General features: G+C 40.4%; 1 protein-coding gene across 2 annotated transcripts in view; it reads left to right on the forward strand.

Annotated features, from left to right (window-relative positions):
- LOC115236628 (amyloid beta A4 precursor protein-binding family B member 1-interacting protein-like) overlaps positions 1-26,045 on the forward strand; it is a 103,043-nt gene that overhangs the window by 15,512 nt on the left and 61,486 nt on the right. Inside the window, exon 1 of one of the 2 annotated variants that reach the window (XM_029809203.1) lies at positions 16,198-16,504. The exons of the other annotated variant lie outside the window; for it this stretch is intronic. Coding sequence (XP_029665063.1) covers positions 16,388-16,504 — 117 coding nt within the window. The 5' untranslated portion in view covers positions 16,198-16,387. Of the gene's footprint in view, positions 1-16,197; positions 16,505-26,045 lie in introns of those variants that run through there. 2 annotated transcript variants of the gene reach the window in all.

Below are 26,045 nucleotides of genomic sequence, written 5' to 3' on the forward strand. Positions count from 1 at the left end.
TAATATTAATATATAAAATATAAAATAATGCATACATATTTCGCTCCCTTATTATATATTCCGAACAAAGCGTCCTACTAAAAACGCAAGATCATAATGAACGGAGACAAAGTGTCGTGCAGGTTCGAAAATCCAGGGACGATTCGAGACGATTTTGAGAAACACTGCGTATCTGTGCCGAGCGCCACGCGACCAGGTCGTCCGGTCGGGCCGGGTAGCCGGGTGTTGCTGAAATCAACGTGGTGGGGTTCCTTCGACGAGTCCGACACGACCGGAGCCTTATGCCTTCAGTCGACTGTCGGCTCTCACTGCGACTCGAGCCGGCTGAGATTCCGTTAATTGAGTATCGAGCAGCCAGAGAATTCTCTGGAAACGCTTCAGGTGTGTCCGACGCCACCCGTTGTGTTAAGCAACAGCAACGACACAAGACAATCTTGACACAAGACGCTTCTTGCGCGGTCGGTTCTCCAATTATGTCACGTGTTTGGCGATAAATCGCGCGGGACCCGATCTTGCGGAAGGAGATAAAAAAAAATTTGCACCGCGCGAGATAGCTTATCGCGCGGAAGTGAAGGGAATCGAGGGTGTAGTGGGGAAAGAAGGTAACCTACGGCGAGTCCTCGAACGTAGTACGATCGAGACCGAGTGCGAGTCAAGAAGCCCGAGCTAGATCGAGATCATCGTCCCTCTGGTGCACGTTAATTAGTACGTGGATGGCGATCGAAAAAAGAGGAAGGATAGATACGAAAGCCGAGCAGTGGCCGAGAGGCGAGAGACCGAGAAAGGGACGGGGAACTGAGACTGATTAACCCGGGGGTGCGGCCGCGGCTCGAAAGGTCAAGTGGATGCAGGAATCTCGGCGCGTCGAGGGAAAATATCGTATATGTACGCTCGAAAAGATTACATGGCAGATTATGCTCGCGAATTTCAACGATTCCTCTTGAAAAGGAATATATTCTTCTCGGAGAAAGGGTTGTAATAGATATCTGCAAGTGTTCTCTATCTATCAGAAAATCAAGTGCCTGTTTATTTCGAAGGGTTCCGTGTAATTATCGAGATTATATTGTATTAAAAAAAAAAAAAATATTCGCGAGTGACCGATCTATCTAGGAAGTAAACTGGTACTTCAGCGATTGAGAAATTTTTGATAGACACGCATTCGATCTCTCGTGTGGATGATACCGGCAGGGATCTAACAAGATTTCAGGAGAGCTATAATATATAATATCGAGACTGCATCGCGAACATGTTGTGCGGCACATTTAAGAAGAGGAGGAGACACCCGGGGGACGAGTATCGCTTGGTCAGATCCAACACCATGCCGAGAATAATGTCAGGAGCGAGGGACACCAGTTTGGTGCCTGTTCGAAGGACCAGGTCCACGAGAGTCGCCACTCGATCGTCGTTGATCAAGAATCTGCTGCATATGGTAAGGATAGGAACGTATAAAATGCCGATGAGAAGCAATAGGGATTGTCTCTGTCGCTTGGAAATTTGTATCGAACGCACATCATGAATTTATTTGGCGCTCTATACATAAAAATAAGGGACAGTATATTTTCGATAGGATTTCTAATCATGCGAGTTTGCGAAGAGAGAAAATGACAGACACATTTTATGCGTATAAAAAAAAAATGAGGAGAAAATATCTTGAAGTATTATTTAAATCACAACACTTAAAACGAAATCATTTAAAGTCTCTAATTTTCTATATATATATATCTCTTTGCTATTTTCTTATTTTTTTATATTATACACTCAATATATTTTTGCTGTACTAAATATTATTACTGCGTAACGCAAACACGCGTGCTCGGCTTGTTACTTGCGTTGAAAGAAGAAACATTGCAGAGGCCGATTGATCCTCAAAGGGATTCGCGCCGTCTCGAATCTACATACATGAATACGAATGCGTCATGTTGTTTGCATATGTATGCGGGTTACAGTGCATTCGTACGCGTGCGTTTGTTCTGTATAATTTATACGACTTTAATTCGGAAACGCAACGTCGTACAACTTAGTCGATTAATTAGCGATTCCGTCTCCTTTGTTCTATGGTAATTCTGACTGCAATAGAATTTTGCTAGCGAGAGAATTTAATGCTCGTCTCAATATGTGTACATAGCAACTGTGACATATAATAGACTATTTTTATGCATCAGTTTTCACGGAATTAATTATACAATGACCGCAATTCTTCATAATTTATTTGAGATAATTACAGAATAAAAAGTATTATAGCGTTAAACAGCAATACTTTGCATTTTAAATATATGATTTTTTTTTTCAAAATACTTGAAAAATAATTATGCTCTTGCACATTTCATGTGTAACATTAAAATTACACTCTAAAAGAATTATTCTAAATATACTGGAGAGAGAGAGAAAAGTATATAACCGGAGCATCAGCAGGAGACTTTTTTATTATCTTGGTAGGGACTGATTTCTACCTTGAACATTATTTGCACTTTTTCGTGCATTTTTACAAAATCTTGCGAAAATTTATCATCAGATTTTATCGCTGCATCAGCTTGTTCAGATATGTATTTCGGGCATTGATAAGCCTCCCCGATTCAAGCTCCCGACAATGTTCGATCTCGTGCTCGTTTCCCCTCGTTCTCCTTTCGTTCTTCTCGCCGAAGCTTCATCGCGATGCTTCTTTTTTCGGTCTAAATCTGGCAGAGCAAGGAGGCGCCTCGGCTCGACCGAGTCGGATTCTTTCGAGGTGCCCGCTTGTGAGCAGACCGAAAGCACAGGCCGACTCTCGTGGTTTGGCCTTATAAGGCGTTCCGCGAGATGCCCAGCGTCCATTAGAAACCCTTTTGTTGGACCCGATCTCTTTTTCCGATGGATTCTCTCCAAAGGTTGTCACCGCCGCGCGGATCGCTCTTTCGGAATCGTTTGCCGGAAAAAATCATTTTTCAAGAATAACCGTGTCGTACTTTTTAACCATCATCCGTGAAAAAGTTTCGGACTGTAAAATTGACCATAATGAACCTGATTTAACGATTTCTCGACCAACTGAAGAATTTTTCTTGTGAAGGGTAATTAAATTGCACATAAAAGATTACACTTCTAAAATTATATTTTCGAAAAAAAAAAAAAAAAATGAAATTAAGATATATATTGTAGAGAATATATTTGATGAAAATTCATTTCAATGTTATTTGCAATTAATTTTTTCTAATTTGTGAACAAGTTTCAATGTCACTCGCTGCCATTATCCGAGTAGCGTCATTATCGGCTGCTGATTGGTCGTTATCCGTACGAGCTTTTTTCTCTCAGTAAAGAGAATTTTAATAACCAACGAGAACGAGTTCATGAATATGCACATAAATGTAAAGAACGAGTATGCGCGGATGCGCCATTTTTTGTTAAGCTCTCGAGCGTTAACGTAAAAATATTCATTGCGCGGTACCTGCCGAAGGGGAAAAGAAATTGTCCACGACCAAGAACATCATGGAGTTTGCAGGCATTTGGCATAATGCCAAATGAACAATGTTCGGAATGATAGTATACTCTCCGATTCAAATTTATAATAATTTTAATAACGTAAAACTTTTTTATTTTAGATATCATAAAAAAAAAAAAGAAAATATTATTATCTGTTTATTGTATTAAATTTTTCCACCGCTATATCCTTTTCCACTGAAAATCTATTCTTACTAAATTCGGCACGAGCGTCGCGTGCTCGAGCCTCAAATATTTGTGAAACTTGCAGCGGCTATTAAACAAACCCGTTTCCTCGGCTGCAACAAAAAGACCGCAGAGCAGCTGGTAATCTACTTTTCAGCCGTTTGCCGACTCGTCGGGTGTAATCTCACCCCCTCAAAGGAGAAAATATCTTAAAGCAGCGTGTTAATCGTGGCGCGATTGTTTGTATTAGCGGCGCCATTCGTGAAACTAGGTCGATCGCGAATGCGAGGCCGAGTGTTGAACGAACCGTGAGATCTCGAAGGACGCTTGTACAAATGACAATAATTTCGCCTCCAAGATCCCAGGGGGAAAAAAGAGAAGGAACGAGGAGAGGAACAACGAGAACGCGCGCTTTTTTCACCGCTGCAATTTGCGTACCTCTCGTCCCTCGTCCTTTGTCCGCGTCTTTTTTTTATTTCTACTCTCCTCGTTTTCTTCTTCATCCTCCCGCGCCATTGCAAGATCCTTCCACTGTATCCCCTTCGTCTCGTCGCGAAATATCCCGGCACATTCCTGTGTATCGCACCGCGGCAATTTAGGATTCCCCCGCCTCCCCCTCAGTCAATGACTCCTTTAGGTCTTTGTTAGAACCCGATAGAATTGCATTCGACTTAATAGGGAAAATGTATTGCTTTATTTCGGCATCAAGGAAAGACTGCAAAATTATTTTTATATTGATTGATTGAATTATTCGACACAAGTCAGCTACATGGTTTCTTCTTTTTTTCTCTCTCTCTCTCTCTTTTTTATTTATTTTTTTTTTTTTTTTGTTATTGAAACAGTACAAAAAATACAAAAACTAATCTTGAACATTCTTGAAATTTAATAAAATCTGAATTTTCGGAGATACTTAATTAGAGATTCTTTAATATTTAATTGAAGACTAAGAGATACTTTATACTTCCGAATTTGAAAGTTGAGGGAAAGATTTTTCCCGAGAAAATGTGGTTTCTAAATTTATCGAATTTTATAAAAAGCATACGAGAGCAATTCGTTTATGTTGCGTATATTCGTTTGTGTTGCGTTAATAAACGCGTTTCTTTTCACCTTCTTTCGAGCCTCTTATTAGAGCGTTGTACTGAAGTCATATGGCACATTTTCTCTGAATTACGCAATTGGTTCTGAATGTAGTACACTGTAATTGCATCCGGCAGCGGGAATAGACGCTTCGATAAAAAAAAAATACTGTTATCTACTGTATTATTAATTCGAGAATAGCCGCGCGAAATATATCTGAGCGATTTAAAATTGCTTAAATGTGCTTTCGTTTGCACGCATTGTAATTAATTTAATAATTTTACACCGGATGAATTTCGCTTTCCATTTAATTAGTCGAATAATTATCAGGATATCACAAACAACCGCGAAACGAACGAAACAGATAACTCGTCATACTCTCTACGTAATGATTTATAGGTTGAGAGTAAAATACAGTCAACATATGATCAGCAGACACGATATTCTCGAAATGAAAATAAATGCGATTTATCATTTTATATTAATTAATATTAAATAAAGCGCATACACACACACACTCTTTCTCTCTTTTAAATCTAATCATTGTATACAAATTATACACTTATAGATTTGAATATTTACGATGATGTTTTAATATCTCGTTATCCTATATAGTTCGATATTTAGACATAATTCGAGTCATCGCTTTTATTAGTATCGTTATTAAATTGCCACCAATTCTCAGAAACTGGATAGGCAGCGTGAATCGTTTCCGACGACGCGAAACGACAAGGCGGCTTGCGTGAGCGATATTAACTCTAATTAGCGATTATTAGAAGACGCAGAGAGACGGCCGCAATTGAAACAGTACAAAAAATACAAAAACTAATCTTGAACATTCTTGAAATTTAATAAAATCTGAATTTTCGGAGATACTTAATTAGAGATTCTTTAATATTTAATTGAAGACTAAGAGATACTTTATACTTCCGAATTTGAAAGTTGAGGGAAAGATTTTTCCCGAGAAAATGTGGTTTCTAAATTTATCGAATTTTATAAAAAGCATACGAGAGCAATTCGTTTATGTTGCGTATATTCGTTTGTGTTGCGTTAATAAATGCGTTTCTTTTCACCTTCTTTCGAGCCTCTTATTAGAGCGTTGTACTGAAGTCATATGGCACATTTTCTCTGAATTACGCAATTGGTTCTGAATGTAGTACACTGTAATTGCATCCGGCAGCGGGAATAGACGCTTCGATAAAAAAAAAATACTGTTATCTACTGTATTATTAATTCGAGAATAGCCGCGCGAAATATATCTGAGCGATTTAAAATTGCTTAAATGTGCTTTCGTTTGCACGCATTGTAATTAATTTAATAATTTTACACCGGATGAATTTCGCTTTCCATTTAATTAGTCGAATAATTATCAGGATATCACAAACAACCGCGAAACGAACGAAACAGATAACTCGTCATACTCTCTACGTAATGATTTATAGGTTGAGAGTAAAATACAGTCAACATATGATCAGCAGACACGATATTCTCGAAATGAAAATAAATGCGATTTATCATTTTATATTAATTAATATTAAATAAAGCGCATACACACACACCCTCTTTCTCTCTTTTAAATCTAATCATTGTATACAAATTATACACTTATAGATTTGAATATTTACGATGATGTTTTAATATCTCGTTATCCTATATAGTTCGATATTTAGACATAATTCGAGTCATCGCTTTTATTAGTATCGTTATTAAATTGCCACCAATTCTCAGAAACTGGATAGGCGGCGTGAATCGTTTCCGACGACGCGAAACGACAAGGCGGCTTGCGTGAGCGATATTAACTCTAATTAGCGATTATTAGAAGACGCAGAGAGACGGCCGCAAATTGAAGGCGGCGTAAACCGGCGCGAACAACGATGAGGGGGAGGAAATGCGATGGCCTGATTAAAACAAACCGTCGACTGACAGAAACGAGATCGGCCAACGGGTTGAGATAAGCGATACCTTGAAACAATCTTGCTCAATATGGAGTATTGTGAAAAGGCTAATATATCTGTATATATAATCCTTACGTTCCGACGTTTTATTGAAACAGGAAATGAAAAGGTTGCCTCTTTCAAGCGCGGGATAATACGTTTAAATCGAAAATATTATTTCAATTTTGGAGAGATTTAATAAATTCAATAGATATAAAAAAATTCACACAAATAATAAATATTCTACAAAATTTATTAATTCTAACGAAATAAAAAAACTTTATTAGCCCGTATAGTCGAAGAATTAAAAATTAAAAGATAAAGAAATTAAGAATTAAAACGATTTACACTTGTCGAATTACTCTGTCAATGCGTGCGTGAAAAAATTGCAGTCGGCGCGAGTGCGAATTCCAAGCCGGCGCGACTTTGTCGCCGTATATTGAAGGTATATCACTATATTCTGATGAAATAACGCGGCATATAAAACGGATTTATTGGACGCGCGACACGGCGGAATAAGCACCGATGGTGCAATGAAAGCGCGTTGCACAAGCTTCTTACGGAACGGCCTGATTTATGGATTTGCAGAGTAACGTCCAATAACACGAGCATGTATAGTACAACTATGAGTGTCTTTGATGACCTTGGTTAACAGAGACGGTTTCTTTCTATATTCTCTCTAGATTATATCAACCCGGCTATATGAAAGAAAGAATCGAGACTTATTGTTAATCACTTATGATTCATCATTTATATACATATATATTCTGTTATTTATTTATATATTAGAGTTTTCAAAAAGATTCTTTTTTTTATCTCTTTTAAAAATTTTTTTACATGATTTATTGCAATTTTATTGATTTACTGCATTTTATTTTTCAATATATTCTGAAGCTAAAGAAATAACTATAAATAGATATATTTATTAAATTTTTAAAGAGATTTTCTTTTTTTGTAACTTGTTTTAAAGATTTTTTTGAAAGATTTATTTTGTATTTTGATTTTTTAATTTTATTCTGGAGCTAAAAAATAATTTTATAAACAGAGAGATATATTTATATTTTATATTCAATATCCTCATCTTTTCGCTCGTAATAGATACTCGTTTTTAATCAAATGACGCGTTCGAGGAAGGGGACACGCGATCACGTCAATGTATTCGAGATGTCATCGACCTTTACATTTTACCAAAACCGCAACAGTATCTTATAACATTATACGTTTTAACTCCATGTAAATGCAGATGCACTATCGAATGTGGGATGAGAATGGGCCCGAAGACTTCGAATTCTTTCGCCGGCGTGGGAGTTAACGAGCGGGTCGTGGCCCTCGGGGGGGGAAAAGACCCCGGATAGGCACGAATGAGAACAATATGTCCTTCTTTTTCCTCCGACTAGACTCCTTCGCGAGTCTTCAAAACATTAATGCGATTTTCCTAGGATTCGAGACTCGATTGACAACTCGCTGCGAATTAATAATCCGCCAATTGTTTACGGGAAAAGTTTCGGGCGATGTAAATTTCTTCTTTTTTTCTACGGAATTATAGCGGTAGAACGTTGAAATTGAATGGCGGCCATTGCATGTTTAATTCATGCGTGACTTCGAAACCTTGTCGGATTCGTTACAACGGGATTGTCTCTCGACTTCCGGCTACCACCTTTGTGTTTCTCATTCTATGGAGTATCCCGAAACCGTTGCTTAGATGCTAGAAACTGAACAAAAAGCATAAATAACGTATAATTGTAATGTTCAAGAGATATCGGAAATAAAAATATCTTAATTATTTTAATAAAATACGAAATTAAAAATTAATTAAATCGCGGTACAATTCTTTAAAATAATATAAACATATATATTGCTTAATCTTTGCTCGATCAAAGTGGATTTTATTCTAACGGAATCTTGTCGTTTCAACCTTCCTGGGACACATATATATTTTATATTACAACTAAAATATATCGTGTATTGCGTTTTTATACGCGAGGATATAAGATACGACTCTTGGTCAATTGGACGAAAGTAATAACGTCTTCCTTTTAAAAATGATGATATCTCTTCGTAATCTTTCATCTCGCGTAGCACGGGAGGTCCAGATGCAGCGCGCGAAAATTTAACGCATGTCACTTTATCGATTTTTGCGATCTTCGTCCAGTAATCGGGTCGCAAATTATATTATGCAAAAAAATGAGAGAAAAAAAGCTGCGTTACTTGAGGCCATTTTTAATATAATGCAGCCAATGTGACCAATGACTTCGTGTTGTATTTGCCTGTGTAATGTCAGTCATTAGTCCCCCGAAGAAAAAAATCGGTTGAAAGTCAGTCGTACCTTTCTTACGTGACATATTTGATCGTTAAAGAGAAACGCAGCGGAAAGATACCGAGCATGTGAAATATTTCGCTTAACCCATTCGCCCATCTCTTTATCTCTTATCTAAAAGTCAATTATTCCGTACACTGCTTATATAAAGTAAAATGTTCACCGTATTATGATAGACTCTCTTACATACTAATGTTGAGTGTGAGATTGCAATAGTATTACATTTCAGCGTTTACGTAGTTGTACTGGAATTCCATGTGAAACATTTGTACACTATCTACTGAACATTATCTTGAAATTTTTTCGTAACAAAGACTTAAAATTCCTTAAATATTTCTCTGTATAAAAAAAATTAAGTATTCTATTAAAAGGATATAAATAGCACTGTATTTAATTAATTACTATGTATAATATTTATTAGGTCTGAAAAATGCCTGTCCTCTCAGATCTGAAAAACAATATCGTCAAATAGACACAAGAGTTCTCAAACCTCACTCTCATCCCCTTGTGATCTCAGACAGTTTCGCGTCCATGTTTCGCGGGGGTATCTGTGTTTAGTAGCCGATAACGCGGTTGCTTGTCCCGAATCGAGTGGTAACATCGTGCCGGTCGACGGAGGCAAAATCAATTAACTTCGACGACATGTGTATGCGTAGCACGCGCGTGTGCCACGCGCGCGCGCACGTAGTAGATGCGTAGTACGCTGCGTACGCACGATACCCGTGTATACAGAGTGCGACAGAAATCACGGACTTTTCGTCTTCCGATTCTTCGGCAAATTCGAAGCGAGCTCTTCTTGGCGAATATTTGATGTTTGAACGTCGAGGGCTTCTTTATTTCATGAAATATATCGCAAATCAAAATATCGTGTTAGTGAAATTAATATTAAAAATGAGACTTTATTATCCACCGTTAAAAATTTGTTTTCTCAATTTCTTACAATTAAAATACAATTTTGATAATATTGATAATATATATATACGCGACATATTTTTTAATAATCGTTTATGAAATATCATTAGTATCAATGTGACTTTTAAGACACCCTATATATCATGGTCTGTACGAGGCGCCTATAATGCGTGCATTAGCCGCGTGGGTTGCTATGGGCAACCCGTGACTAACACACGTTCCAGCATCACGTCTCTCCACCCTTCTCCTCTCACCCTACCTCCCCTTTTCCCTTCCCTTCTCTCATTCTATCTCTCTTTTTCTCGTTTTCTTTCTTTCTCTTCGGTCGGTCCCTTTCTACCGTTCTTTGACTGTCTTGGATTCAGTGACGTAACAGTCACCATATTGGAACTCGAGAATTAATGGTTGAGGGGGAAAAATTTTGGATTTTATAGCGCCACGTCATCGCGTGATTATGCGATTATGCGAAGAGAGCGTCTCTATTAAGTTGTTAACGACGAGTCTGTCTTATCTCTTTTTTTAATCGATTATATTCTTGAATAATCAAAGATCTTTGTAAAACGCGCGCGATATCAATACTTATAAATTAATTTTCCATGAATATTTTGAGTAAACTATACATATATATTATACTAAATAGAGAAGGAAAGAAAATATGTCTTCTTCGAAGGAATAAAAATGGAAGATGAAGAAAAATATAACGTTGATGGATCCGATCATGCCCAAAAACTCATTCCACAAATTACTCGGTACGTTACTGCGGGCCATCTCTCTTCGTTCGCATGCGACACGTTTATCCTTCTCAGGGACACCCGCTCGTTCTCTCTTGTTCTCGCCCGCTATCTTTTTCTCCTACGTTTTGTGCCCTAGGTTAGCATCTGGCGTCCTCGTCGTGTCTCTTAAAATACAGCGGTCCTCCTTCTTTTCAGGGATGGATCTATATAACGAGATTCAAAATTCAGAAGCGCGAGCAGTAATTTTGTACATAGATATTTGTCAGTTTTTTTTCAAAATTACATAACGCGCAAAATGGGAGGAAGAACCCTTCTCATTGATTTCTATTTTCAGAACTATTTTTGAAACTCCTAAAAATGATAAGTTCGATGGCGATTTTTATCCCCGCTTCTCTTTGATCCAGGGATGCACCGCATTTCATTTTGACGCAACGACGCGTGACCGAATCGCTTACGCAATATTTTCTTACGAGGTGTCGAATATCGATTTTACGATACACAGCACGTGCGTCTAGTCGATAGTCTAGCGAGCGGGAGATCGAATTTCTCGGCCTTCCATGACGATAATTATCGATGCATATCCCAAGGTAATTAATAGTCGCGTGTTTTAGATGGGTGCACTTCGCGAAGAGAACGAAAAATTCTCTGATGTTTCAAAATGATACTGCGTAGAGTGTGTATCTGAATTCGAAATAAATAGGATTTTTATTCCCCTCGGGGAGAGAGATGAAAAGATCCAGCGGGAATTTGGATGAGAGAGAAAGAGAAAGGTGGATAGAGAGGAGAGAGAAGCCGAGGGCAGGGAGAGCAAATCGACGAGAGTTAGAGGAAGAGAGAGAATGAGAGAGAAAGAGAGAGAGAGGAAAGCGGACTATTCGGGAGAAGGGGGGACACACGAAGAGAAGGGAGATAGAGAGGAGAGAGAAGCCGAGGGCAGGGGGAGCAAATCGACAAGAGTTAGAGGAAGAGAGAGAATGAGAGAGAAAGAGAGAGAGAGAGGAAAGCGGACTATTCGGGAGAAGGGGGGACACACGAAGAGAAGGGTGAACGGAACGTAGGGAGAGACAGAGAGAAAAGGAGCGAGAAATGGAGCGAGAGAGACGGAGATAGAGAACAGAGGGACCAGGCAGCGAGTGCGCCCACTGAGCCGCCTCCATACCACCTCCAGCATTCCCAGCCTGCACACACAGTTGCAGCTGCACCGCCGGCAGTGCGTGGCTCCGCACATGCGAGACTGCGCGCGCGTCTTCTCTTTCTCTCTCGCATATAATCTCACGCGCGTGTGTGTGTGTGTGTGTGTTCGTTCGTATGCACGTGTGTATAAATACATATTTGTACTCTGTGCGACGCGCAACAATCGCGTCGCCGTCGTGCAGTTTTACCGCGACGTCGATTTCCTTCGGCCGTTTGCCTCCTCGCGCCCGTGATTCCTCCATCGTCGATCATTATTCCGGACCGTGAGCTCCCGCCGCGAATCCACCTGGATTTTCAACGATACACGACGAACTCCTCGTCATCGGCGTGTTATAATTGGAATCAGCGACACGCACTTTCGCCGACGTGAATTCGTAATCCGGGACGGATCGATGTCGACCCTTCCCCCGTCATTTCCGCGATAGACGGGTTTTCCAAGTACGCGAGGTGACGTTGACGGACGTCCGCTTGACGTAGATTCGCAGACGGAGGGACTTGTCGAGGGTCGACCGCGCCGAATCTCGACGCGAGAGGATTCATCTCGTTTCTCGAATCGACCTTTGACGTGCGCCGAAGGAGAAGGAGGAATCCGGAAGTTTCCGGACTTCGGGATAGAGTGCGGAAAGTGTTCGACGCGCGTGCCGGCTTTTTTTTTCACGCGTTTTTTTCCCCTGCGGAGCACGTGCGAGTCGCAACGAGAGAGGTGCAACTATCGATCGCGTCCCCGTCTCGGCCGCAATCTCGAAAAGCGCGTGTCTCATTAGCCGGCTCGGCTAACGAGAGAGAAAGAGAGAGAGGTACGAGGCGCCTATAATGCGTGCATTAGCCGCGTGGGTTGCTATGGGCAACCCGTGACTAACACACGTTCCAGCATCACGTCTCTCCACCCTTCTCCTCTCACCCTACCTCCCCTTTTCCCTTCCCTTCTCTCATTCTATCTCTCTTTTTCTCGTTTTCTTTCTTTCTCTTCGGTCGGTCCCTTTCTACCGTTCTTTGACTGTCTTGGATTCAGTGACGTAACAGTCACCATATTGGAACTCGAGAATTAATGGTTGAGGGGGAAAAATTTTGGATTTTATAGCGCCACGTCATCGCGTGATTATGCGATTATGCGAAGAGAGCGTCTCTATTAAGTTGTTAACGACGAGTCTGTCTTATCTCTTTTTTTAATCGATTATATTCTTGAATAATCAAAGATCTTTGTAAAACGCGCGCGATATCAATACTTATAAATTAATTTTCCATGAATATTTTGAGTAAACTATACATATATATTATACTAAATAGAGAAGGAAAGAAAATATGTCTTCTTCGAAGGAATAAAAATGGAAGATGAAGAAAAATATAACGTTGATGGATCCGATCATGCCCAAAAACTCATTCCACAAATTACTCGGTACGTTACTGCGGGCCATCTCTCTTCGTTCGCATGCGACACGTTTATCCTTCTCAGGGACACCCGCTCGTTCTCTCTTGTTCTCGCCCGCTATCTTTTTCTCCTACGTTTTGTGCCCTAGGTTAGCATCTGGCGTCCTCGTCGTGTCTCTTAAAATACAGCGGTCCTCCTTCTTTTCAGGGATGGATCTATATAACGAGATTCAAAATTCAGAAGCGCGAGCAGTAATTTTGTACATAGATATTTGTCAGTTTTTTTTCAAAATTACATAACGCGCAAAATGGGAGGAAGAACCCTTCTCATTGATTTCTATTTTCAGAACTATTTTTGAAACTCCTAAAAATGATAAGTTCGATGGCGATTTTTATCCCCGCTTCTCTTTGATCCAGGGATGCACCGCATTTCATTTTGACGCAACGACGCGTGACCGAATCGCTTACGCAATATTTTCTTACGAGGTGTCGAATATCGATTTTACGATACACAGCACGTGCGTCTAGTCGATAGTCTAGCGAGCGGGAGATCGAATTTCTCGGCCTTCCATGACGATAATTATCGATGCATATCCCAAGGTAATTAATAGTCGCGTGTTTTAGATGGGTGCACTTCGCGAAGAGAACGAAAAATTCTCTGATGTTTCAAAATGATACTGCGTAGAGTGTGTATCTGAATTCGAAATAAATAGGATTTTTATTACTACCTTATGCATTTATTATGTGCCAAGATGCAAATCTTCATTTTTTAATTACAATTTAGCTTGATAAAATGGTCAAGACAAAAAAAATAATAATCATCCTTCAATTGAATAATAAAATGAAAAATTTTTCTATCGCATTACTGTCATTATCTCGTGAAATATCAACGTTTAAAAAGTGCGTTCAGCATCCTCGATGTATCTTTTTAAAAAAATTTGTTTTAAATTGTTAAACTATCAGATTTAATTATCAGCGTTCATTTACATTAAAAATTAAAGAATGAATCTCGAGCAACGCGGATCTGGTCGAATCGATGTAAAAACAAAGCCTCTATTTGCGGGGATCCCTCAGGACAGTGCCTGGGTCTCCTCTAAAAAGAGATCGTCCCTGAACTCATGGCAGCGCCGCGCGGAAGGGAAGGAGTCATGGAACTCACAGAAGAGGGGGAGGACCACGTCATGGTGGGGGTGGATGAGGCACCAAAAGAGAAAGAGAGAGATGGAGAGAGGATCTGTCGGCTACGAAAAGGGAGATGGGGAATCGCGGTGAACCTTCGACCATCACCCCCTTGTTGGCAAACGCTCTCTTCCCTCCTCCGTCCGGCTCTATCGTTGCTTTCCGGCCAGCTTCAGACAAAGATAGAGAGGAAGAATAACGGCGCATAGAGCGAGAAGATGACTCTAAGAGAACGAGCGGGAGGAGGAAGAATGTTGGAATGTGAGCTGGAGGGAGATAACGCGAGTGTTTGAGGAGAAGGAAAGAGAAAGTCGTCGCGGACGCGAGGAAAAAGAACAACCGTAGAAGATGAACAAAGAAAGAGAGAGACGGGAGTGAACAATTCCGATTATAACGACGACTAAATCTTGTCAAGAATACGAATTGAATAAAGGCGATGAATCGGAAAAACGGCGGAGAGATGAGGAAGTAAAGACCGATGAACTTTTTCGAAAAGAAGAGGGAAGCAAGAACCGGAAGATCGCTAAAGGGGATCGGAGGTCAAAAGAAAAAATAACAAGAATGCCAAAAGACGGAGGAAAAACTAAATCTTCCAAGATTAAAAATACAATCGCGGCGTTTCGAGAAGAGCGCGAGATGAGAGCGCGACAAGGACAGAATCAGACTCCCCTCGGGGAGAGAGATGAAAAGATCCAGCGGGAATTTGGATGAGAGAGAAAGAGAAAGGTAGATAGAGAGGAGAGAGAAGCCGAGGGCAGGGGGAGCAAATCGACAAGAGTTAGAGGAAGAGAGAGAATGAGAGAGAAAGAGAGAGAGAGAGGAAAGCGGACTATTCGGGAGAAGGGGGGACACACGAAGAGAAGGGTGAACGGAACGTAGGGAGAGACAGAGAGAAAAGGAGCGAGAAATGGAGCGAGAGAGACGGAGATAGAGAACAGAGGGACCAGGCAGCGAGTGCGCCCACTGAGCCGCCTCCATACCACCTCCAGCATTCCCAGCCTGCACACACAGTTGCAGCTGCACCGCCGGCAGTGCGTGGCTCCGCACATGCGAGACTGCGCGCGCGTCTTCTCTTTCTCTCTCGCATATAATCTCACGCGCGTGTGTGTGTGTGTGTGTGTGTTCGTTCGTATGCACGTGTGTATAAATACATATTTGTACTCTGTGCGACGCGCAACAATCGCGTCGCCGTCGTGCAGTTTTACCGCGACGTCGATTTCCTTCGGCCGTTTGCCTCCTCGCGCCCGTGATTCCTCCATCGTCGATCATTATTCCGGACCGTGAGCTCCCGCCGCGAATCCACCTGGATTTTCAACGATACACGACGAACTCCTCGTCATCGGCGTGTTATAATTGGAATCAGCGACACGCACTTTCGCCGACGTGAATTCGTAATCCGGGACGGATCGATGTCGACCCTTCCCCCGTCATTTCCGCGATAGACGGGTTTTCCAAGTACGCGAGGTGACGTTGACGGACGTCCGCTTGACGTAGATTCGCAGACGGAGGGACTTGTCGAGGGTCGACCGCGCCGAATCTCGACGCGAGAGGATTCATCTCGTTTCTCGAATCGACCTTTGACGTGCGCCGAAGGAGAAGGAGGAATCCGGAAGTTTCCGGACTTCGGGATAGAGTGCGGAAAGTGTTCGACGCGCGTGCCGGCTTTTTTTTTCACGCGTTTTTTTCCCCTGCGGAGCACGTGCGAGTCGCAACGAGAGAGGTGCAACTATCGATCGCGTCCCCGTCTCGGCCGCAATCTCGAAAAGCGCGTGTCTCATTAGCCGGCTCGGCTAACGAGAGAGAAAGAGAGAGAGCGAGAGAAACTGACATTTCGCAAATGTCAAACGCGCTCCTATAACTTCCGCGTAATCGGAGCATGGCCGATGAACGATAAGTCGAAACTCGTTCCTTTCTTCTCGAATCGAGAGTGACAGACGCGAATGTCGAGAGTGATGACTCAAGACACGTGATTCGGTGGAAGCGATCGTAAACTGTCGGAAGATTGAACGTCGACGAAAAAACAAAGATATCTCATTATGGATTGGATGAGAAGGCAAGATATCAAAGAGGAGTCGCAGGAGGTCTCTAACACCTTGACACCGGAAGATGACGACGAGTGTTACTTTGAGGAAGAAGCAATAGACGAGGGAATGGTACGTGAAATTTCGCACGCCAAACTCTTGCAAACTCGATTTAATTTTGCGTCCTGAAAAATGTTGCGCTTTTTTTTTTTAAGATAATGCTGACAATTTGTCGGATCATTTATTTAACAAGAAATCTGGCAGTATATATTTTAATTAAATATATCATTTTTTATAAAGATATTTTTTAATAATATATTTATATACGTATAATACGGGAATAGAAATTTGCATATCCTAGTTTAGAAATTTCCCATTCAAGAAATGCATTTTAATAATAATTATACGCAAACGAGTGTGCATCTTGATATCTATGTTAATCATTTGCGACGACTATCGGCGAATATCAATAATTTGAATATTGAATCCAAATATCTTATATCCTTCTTAATTATATCAGCGTCCAATTATACTTTCGCGTCTTTCGGGAGTTTCCCGAAATCTATCATCGCGATTTATCGCGACGACTGGTGAGACAAAGTCTCGAATTTTCTAGAAGCCAGATAATTGTCGGGGCGGGAGAGCTGACCGTTAGGGCGTTCGATTATGTATCGCTGCCATTCTTTTCTCTCAGTTCCCCGCCGAGCAAAGTGTGCGAGTTTAAAGCTCACATTACGCCACGGTTTTTCAGTAACGTGTGTAGCATTATATAATAATATAATACTATACAATAATATTTCACATGTATAGAATGGCATTTGTTACAACTGTTGCCGAAATAACGACAAGTTGAATCAATCCAGATTCAGGAATAGAATTTAATATATGTATATACAGTCAGAATAAAATTTACAGATAAAATGGTTTTACATCAACGAACGAGCGGCTCGTTCCGTTAGCGTGAATCAGGCTTAAACTAGGGCGGCGGGAAAATGGGCTCGAGTGTAAAATTACGCGGGCGAATCTACTACTGTTACGTCCATTGTTACCTCCGAAGTGGCCGCTTAAATTACTAACTGCTGAGCGCAGAGTTGCACTTCGCTCGCTCAGTGCGGAATTGCATGCGTGCATGCGTGCGTGCGTGCGCTTCGCGCAAACATTTAACGGGGACACAGAGCCGCTCGGGGCGTGACGATAAGTCTGAAAATTATACGAGATCGCCGGGGTCATGTATTGAACGTTCGGAGGTCAGGCATCATTCATCTCTTTACATCCAAGTCGTGACGTGTTAAGATAGTGTGTCATTGATCCACATCTCGTGACTTCTTCAATCCTTAACTCTCTTTAACCGCGAGCGGAGGAATAATCAGCTTTTTTAAATCTTTAATTTGATTTTAATCAGGATATTGAAAATTTAATTTCAAACTTTTTTTAAAAGAAGCGCGATCTTTTCAGAGATCGAAAGGAAATAGTAACGCTCGATCCGGGACAATTGTGTCAAGTTTTGGCGACACGCCGACTCGGGCGGAAATGAAGGAAAGAAAGGAAAGGTTGCGTTTTCGTCTCCCTCTATCTCGACTTTTCTGGCCAAATATCTTCGATAAGAACGAGCGATAAGTTACTTGAAGCCACTTTGGAAACCCTGGCAACGCCGGAGGGTTCCACGATGATTCAGCGCCAGCTGCGTCCTCGAAGGAGAAGGAGGTGATAGAGAAAGAGGAGAAGTGCCTCGAAATTTGTTAGTCAAAAACATCGAAAACACATCGATCCCTCGGCGTTAAATGTATACGTCACCCGGAACGGGGAATATTTGACGAAGTGGATTTTTTCACCTTATATTAATTCATTTCCTGCTATCTCTCTGGACGATCGTATCGGCCGGAAGTGTATCGTCGTGACTCGCATCGAAAACAGGGGTGGGTAGCATAGAGATAGGTGAACTAGTAGTCACGAGAGTATTTGCTATCAAAATGGCGGTAGAACACCTGATATGTTTCAACGCTTCACGATATATTACTTTCTTGAAAGTTCATTTACTTTAAATTTTTATCAACTGCGTGCATCGCCGTCAAACTTTATAGCAGAGAGATAAACACATGTAATTATTTATTAAATTACAATTACATTAGCGTCTCGCGTGTAGTGACGCTATTAATAATAGTAAAAGAAGTATCTCTTTGAAAAACGCGAATATCAAATGTGATTCAAATATCTTTTAATTTCCGACGAAAAGAAAAAAATTATTTCTAAAGTTTCCTTAAATATACTTGAAGAATCAAATTTATATTCAATTCCTCTCCTGCACTGTAATCTAAGTTTATCTCAGCGTCGCACAAGTTCGACAAAATTTGTGCAGCTTGTTTCTGAAAGTTTACATTAAACGCGACAAAAGTTTTCATATTTTCGATCCCAATTTTCGGTCAATATTTCGTACGACAGATTCACATCTGATCTTTGCCAAATAGCTTGCAATGTGTGTGTCGAAACAATGGGATTGTCCGGAGATTGAAATATAATTTCAATCGTTGAAAGAGAGAGAAAGAGAGAAAGAGAGAGAGAGACAGCGCAATAAAAGACCGACAGAGAATCTAGACGAGCAAAAGAGAAAAAACAGAGAAGAGAGCGAGGGCGTCTGTCGCTCGGAGCACCGTCCACAAGCAGAAAATGGGGGGGATGATAGGCCGACCAGTCGCCCGTATTTTACCCCACCGGCTACGTCGGGGATGAAGTATGACTCACGCGCGTGGTATCGCCACCCTTGTGTTTTTCGGCTCGCCGTGACTCCCCCAATGTCGCTGCCGAATCTGCTCGTCGACCGACCCTCCCCTCGTCGCGTTGCCGTGGAGTCGGCGAGAAAACGAGCATTATCATAATCCGTGGCGACAGCGGCGAAAAGAAAGATGCACTATCGGGACGCGTGCGGGCTTCAGGTGTCCGTACGTCATTGTTGGCGACGCGTTTCGTTTGCTCGTTATGAAAGTCGGGGTGCCATTCCTTTCGGGGGCAACGGGTCGTCATGGACGATCAGTGGCCGAAGTTAATTCGAATTTTAGGAGAGAAAGAAAGCGCTAGCGATATAGGGGAGATTTTGCGATCTCCGTGTGTGCTCGCGAACTGGAAATAATAGGAATTGGCGACGAAGGGTTATTGTTACAACGCGCGTTTCTTGTTAATCTTATTTTTTTTGTATGGTGTATATTTTTGTATATACGCGAGGATAAAATTATTTCTTTTTCTACTTATTTATATCACCAATATTCTCACAACATTTAAAAATAAGAGACTCGTATGTCTGCGCCATATTTAGTTCGTTAAGTGGGACGAAGAGCATCTCGAACCATGACATCAAAGTAAAAAGAACAGAATCTAATCCACACGTGGAGCAGACAAGAAAAAGATCTAATTTACATGTGGTGGAACGGACGTCACTATGGTGGTTTGGCAAACGAATTAATCTTGTTACTTTTATTCTTTTTATAAATATATATACGTATATAGTTCCCAAATATATTGGGATCGATGTTTCAATGAAATTTGAAAAATGTTTACACAAGCAACAACAAATTTTTTTACGTTTTTTAATTTCCAATAAATTGCTTTGTAACACATAATTGTTATTTACATTTATTGGATGATTGCATAAGTTCGTGCCCGATTTTCATAGATGTTTATTTGCATTTACAAAGCTCTTTTAATTTACACTTTACAAAATTTGTAATTGGTTTTCGAGATGCACGCGAGAGGAAGCAGCGTCCGATCGAATTATCCTCGAGGGTTCGCCCTCTTATCGCGTCGGTGGAGTACGATTCTGAATTTCGTCAGGGAACACCCTCTATTCAATCGTCTCGTGCCTCGTGCGAGTTGAGGGACGGTTTTCGATGTCGGAACGAGATTACGGGCCGCGGTCCCTTCGAAGGTGGAGAAACGCGGATTTATGCCCTCCGTATGGCCGCACGCGTGGACGAGGGAATGCACTTTCAGGTGATCATTATTGCTGTCACAAAGGAGGGAGAGGGGAGGAGGGGACCGCGACTCAGACCGCGTCCATCCATCGCGGGGGCGGAGGTTATTTACCGTCATTGTCCGGCCGATCGATACCGCGCGAACGGAGAATTATCGCCCACCCCGAATAATCGAGGAACCCTCCTATTTTTTTATATTTTGATTTCAGTTATAGGGAATTGGCACGAGCTTCTCACAGGCTCGTAATAAGTGCACTTTTCCTTTTCTTTGACGCGCGTTATTGATTTTTTTCTTTATTTTCGCGCTTATCCGTAATTATTAGTAGTCATATATAATTTTTCTCGAGATTTTAATACAATGCAAAAAAAACGCATATAAGCTAATATACAAGTATTTATAATAACGTAAGAACCTAACCCTACTCAAAAGAAATTAAGAAAAATGTTTTTTTTATATCGCTTCTTCGACAGATCAAAATCTGCAAAATTTGCTTTCTTTTTTTCCATTCCTGTTGTCTGTGAACTTTTGTTATATTAATGATTTTCAGGGATCTTGCAAATTTTTTTCCTCGTGATTTTGCATGTCCTTCATACGATGTAACATATTCTCGTCTTCGCTTTACGCTTCTTCATTCGACGTCTGCTTAAAACATTGGGATCCCTCCAGTCTGGCGCCGGGCAATAATAAACCGCACGCCCACACCGAACCGACAAGGTTTTTCTTCATCGTCGGGCTCGCGAATCAAGGTCCGTATCACGGAATCACGCTGAACGAATCTTACGAAATGTACGCGAACAATCCGGGGAAATTGATCTCGCATACGCTGCTCTCACACTCGGTAAATCGCTCAGGCATCTGCTCGTCGCGTTTAAAACGCTGACCTCGGATTGAGGATAATTTTTGTGCAATCGCGGCTCCGTGCTTGAAAGAAGCGCTGACTGTCGTGAATTTCGTAACTTTGTCGGGCGATGACAGAATCAATCGAATAAAGTTGTAAACGAGAAGTCTGTATTTAAACATCTTTCAACATTTTTGTAATATCTTTGCCATTTTCTCCAAGAATTTCTCAACGAGATACTCGATTATCTCTCGATATAGTCACTTGACATTTCTCCGACACACTGATGAGAGACCTTATTTAAAGCAGAATAGATTGAACACATTGTTTACATACCGTCAGAATGAAATGTGAGAGTAGAGATCAGCTGCTACTTTTAGCCGAGTTGGAAGAAGAGGAAGATCTTAATTGCCAGACCGCGTAGTATCATTAGACTGTGATGTAAGGGAACAGCTGATCAAAGATTATTAACGAACGTTGCAGTAGCGTTGATGCAACGAACGTCAAATAAGATTTGACTTGTTATATACGGCATACGAAGATGATACGGATGGCATCCATTAAGCGAACGGATTGTATAACGACGAGCCGTAAATTCAATCGGTGGTACTGTTGTCACGCTCAGGAATTTGTGTGTAGTGCGGGCGGCCCTTTACCTGGCCTGATTAGGTCTTCTTGCTCCGGAATGTCATTTATCACCGAACGGGGACCGCTCCGGAGGAACCGATGTCCGACGAGACCCAAAACGGGAGACCACACCGTCACAAAAGGCCTCCGCGAGGCTTCCACGAACGATCGCTTAAACGTCGCATTGCCGAAGAAAACGGTTTCAAAACCACATCCTCTTCTCGTCTCGTGATAAATATTAGATCTGCGTGAGAATCCGCTTTAATTATAATTTTAGGATTATCATCTTTGATAACTTTTATTAACTATAAGTAACTAATGTTTAATTTAAAAATCACACGTGAGTTAAAAACGTAATATAATATCCCATTAAAATATATTCAACAACTCAATATTTTTTTATTTACATTTTTTTAAATTTTCTTTGATAGAAGATAATCTATAAAGTTTATTTATTTTCGTTATTTTACACTATATTCCCGTTGTGTAAAATATTTGGATTTTTATTAATGAAGATTTTTAATATATGCCGTTTTTATATAAAACTCGGGTAAAATATATATAATCGTGATTAAGAATAAAAGTAAGTCTTTCGATTTTCGAGAGAGTAACCGAAGAAATATGAGTCTATTCGTTCTATAGGGAAAAATCGGGAGATTCCGTACGTATCGCCACTCGTGATACGTCGAAAGTGTATTCGCCGATAAGGCAAGGAACGCATCGTAAACAGTCTAACAGAATTTATGCTAAACGCTGTCGTTTCTCGCTCTCTCTATCTTTTTCCGTTATTGCTATTCCGCATTTAACGGACGTCACTTTGCGCCTTGCTTTCTCTATTGTGTGCTAGATAATCCTATCTATTCAAAGGAAGGTATCATCTTTCTCATTACATGCCCCTCGACGCGAAATGAGGGCGTAACGTAAGAACCGGTTATGAAAATGCATATATTTCGTCGAATATCATCGTTATGCATTTTTGATCATAAGCGAAAGAAACACGAGCGTCTTTGAGAAAATGTCCGGAAATGACGCACGTCTTATTTTACTCTGAATATACAGTTTATGATTTATTTGATTTATCAATATATTATTAGCGCGCGTACAATTAATTTCTATTTGTGCGAAAAGTAAATATATGTATATATTAATAATTATATTTTTTTAAATAGATAAATTCAATTAAAACACAAGATACGTATTCGATCTGTAAAGGAGAATATTTTTTTTCGTTCTTGGAAATAAGAATTATTGATCCATGTTTCATTTGTGATTGCGCTAGTGACGCGATCCTTCCCGAATAGTCTTGTTGTATCCCGAGGAATATTACGAAGAGCCTGTACTCGTTCAGAAAAGCCACATGTGTCCCTAATGCGTGCGCGGACGAATGGGCGATACTTATTTCTGCTTCGTGGCCCTCTGCTCTTTTGTATGATTCTTCTTGCCGAGATCCCTTTCTCGTACTTCTCCGCAATACTGACGGGAATTCAGGACCGGCGCGATAAACATTTGTTTTAATTCAGTTGCGATTGCATTTTTGTCGATACTTTCGACCGCTAATCTCGTTTGCTTTGACGATCGAGCCGACGAGGAAAAATTTCCTTCTCACATTGCTCTCCTAAATCGTAAATTTAATGTCGTAACGAAATTAATTATAAGCAAAATGATTTCTGCACGCAATGCAAACGTTCCTCGAGCATCTCTTCACAAGAGGATCGTTTGATTCTTGAACGACACCCTCCCTGAAGAGACAAGGACATGGCGGAGAGAGACAATGGGAGGATTACGGGAGCTCCTCGTATACCTCCTCCGTCATTCAGTGCTCATCGCTGTGCTTGTACTCGACACAAAGGAGTGCTTTTTCGAGGAGAGAAATAGCGATGCCGCACTAAAGCCGGATTAATCGACCGAGACGAGTGGCGCGCGAGGCCGGATTAATCGACCGGGACCCGCGGATCGCTCGTCATTCCGCATGACGCGTTTTCCACGGGGTGCCGGAGCGAGTGAATGCTGTTACAAGCGAAAGCACTTTGATTATTTAACATATTTCGGTTCACATTTGTTGTTTAGGATACATTGAGTGAAAGAGTAGGCGATATATTTGTGAAAACAGACAAGATTTTATATTCTATGTATTATTTGATCATTTAAAAAAAACAATTTTCCTAAAAATAAGCATTTGTATATTTCTAATGGAGATTATTGGAAAAAATTATTTTTAAATAATATTTTTTTTTTTTTTTGCTTAAAAATAAGATAATTAAAAATTTAATTTTCATAAAAAAATATATTAGGGGTTTCAATATATAGAAAATATTTATTTGAAACGCAATGATTAAAATTATTTATTGGATAATTAGTTTTAAAAAAGATATTAGAAATACTTGAAATAATGTTTGATATTTTCGTACTGATTATTTCTTATATACCATTTCTTGTATCATTTCAAGTAATATAATAACAAAATTTTTCAAACAAATTTTTTTTTAAAAAAGGACAGAATTTTAATTTAAGGAATTAAATTTTTCAGAATTTCCTGAAAATTCTGCATTCTGAAAAATCGAGTAAAGTTTAGAAATTCTACCAGGTTTATCGCGACAAAGATTGGTGGAAGCAAAGAGAGATAAGAAACGAAGAGACAAAGAGCGGACAAAGTGCAAGATGGTAGATAGAAGGGTTTGCGAGGTCATGGTCAGCCAACTATCTATGCTCGGTCACGTGAAGCTGCGCGAGCTTTTCGCGTCGAGTCACGAAGCTTCCCGCACGCCAACTTGCGTTTTCAGTATAATATGTACACGAGATTCACTTCCCACGCTCTCCACTTCCTGCTGTCGCAAGCCGCGAGTCTGATTAATCGACTTGAGCAGATCGAATGATTTGATAAGCTGTCCGATAAGCTATCCTAGATATCTCGATGCCGGATCACGATTTAAAGACCGAGAAAACGAAATGGATCAAAATGTATCGCGCCATTTGTTTATAGATTCGAATTGTATTAAATGAAAAGACGACATTAATTCTCGCCTTTATCCATTTCACAAATTGTTACCTCTCCGAGATTGTCGATATACTTTCGGAATATCTCGGTATTATTACGTCGTGAAATCTATTTCGGATTCTCGTCAGAGGCTGCTCGATCTGTTATCGCAGCAAAGGATCCCGGGCTCCCTCCGGGAGCATTTATGTTTATCGTCTTCGCCCTACATATCGCCGATGGGCATTTTTATTTTCGGCGACGAGGCGATCCCATCGCGACACGAGACTGGGAGTCCCCTCGTGCCGTTTTTACAGCGTAATTACGGAGATCGAGCCCGAGAGATCTTTCAACGTGTTACGATCGTCGATACGCGCGAAGATATCCCCCGCGCTTATTACTAATTAAAAAAAAATCCCTCTCCTCGGCATATCCATTACCCGCGTTGATTATATCTTATGTAACGTCGATTGATATCTTTCACGCTTTCGACTATATTATCACGCGCTGTCGATTTTACGATCATTATTAAATGTAACATTTACCTCCGCTGACACTCCCAATCGGCCTTTTTATTCCCCTGAAAGAGGAAATTATTGTAATTCCAAAAATCTTGTAATAATTTTAATGAGAGAAGATTTTACATTAAATGTGAAAATATAAATTTTGCGATGAGAAGAATTTCAGGCAGGAATATTAAGTCTCTTTGATGTTGATCGCCTAGTTACTTGCGTAATTTTCAAGTTTGTTCCTCACGCATATTTGCATATAATAGAATGTTACGTGTATATAATTTAATAGATAACATACTCATAGATTATTAGACCGATCGATTCAGGGTTGTTCCAGGTTGTACTTATCGATAAATTCCAAAATGCACTGATCTACAGATAGCCATCTACAGATACATAAATTTATAGATCGTTTGATCTAAAGACATGTTGGTCCATAAATTGTCGGAACGCGATGGGTTCGTTCGGTTAGATCAGATAGATTACTAGATTCACAAGCTTCGTAAGCTGGAAGAGAACGTTTCGAGATCTACAGATTACATCGTTCGTTGGATCTTTTCCTTCTATACTCTACGTCTCTTTAAGAAACGATTACACTTTATAAAGCGAATATATACGCTGTAATCGAGAGATAATTGAGTTTAATTAGAGTCTGAATAGAAATTTATAGCAGACAACTATTTAAATTCAAATAAAGATAAAATATTTAAATTTAAAATTTAAATATAACAATAAAATGATAAAGATTAAATATATTTTTTT

The sequence above is a fragment of the Formica exsecta genome, unplaced genomic scaffold (assembly GCF_003651465.1).
Source record: "Formica exsecta isolate Colony F162 unplaced genomic scaffold, ASM365146v1 scaffold258, whole genome shotgun sequence".
Lineage (NCBI taxonomy): Eukaryota > Metazoa > Arthropoda > Insecta > Hymenoptera > Formicidae > Formica > Formica exsecta.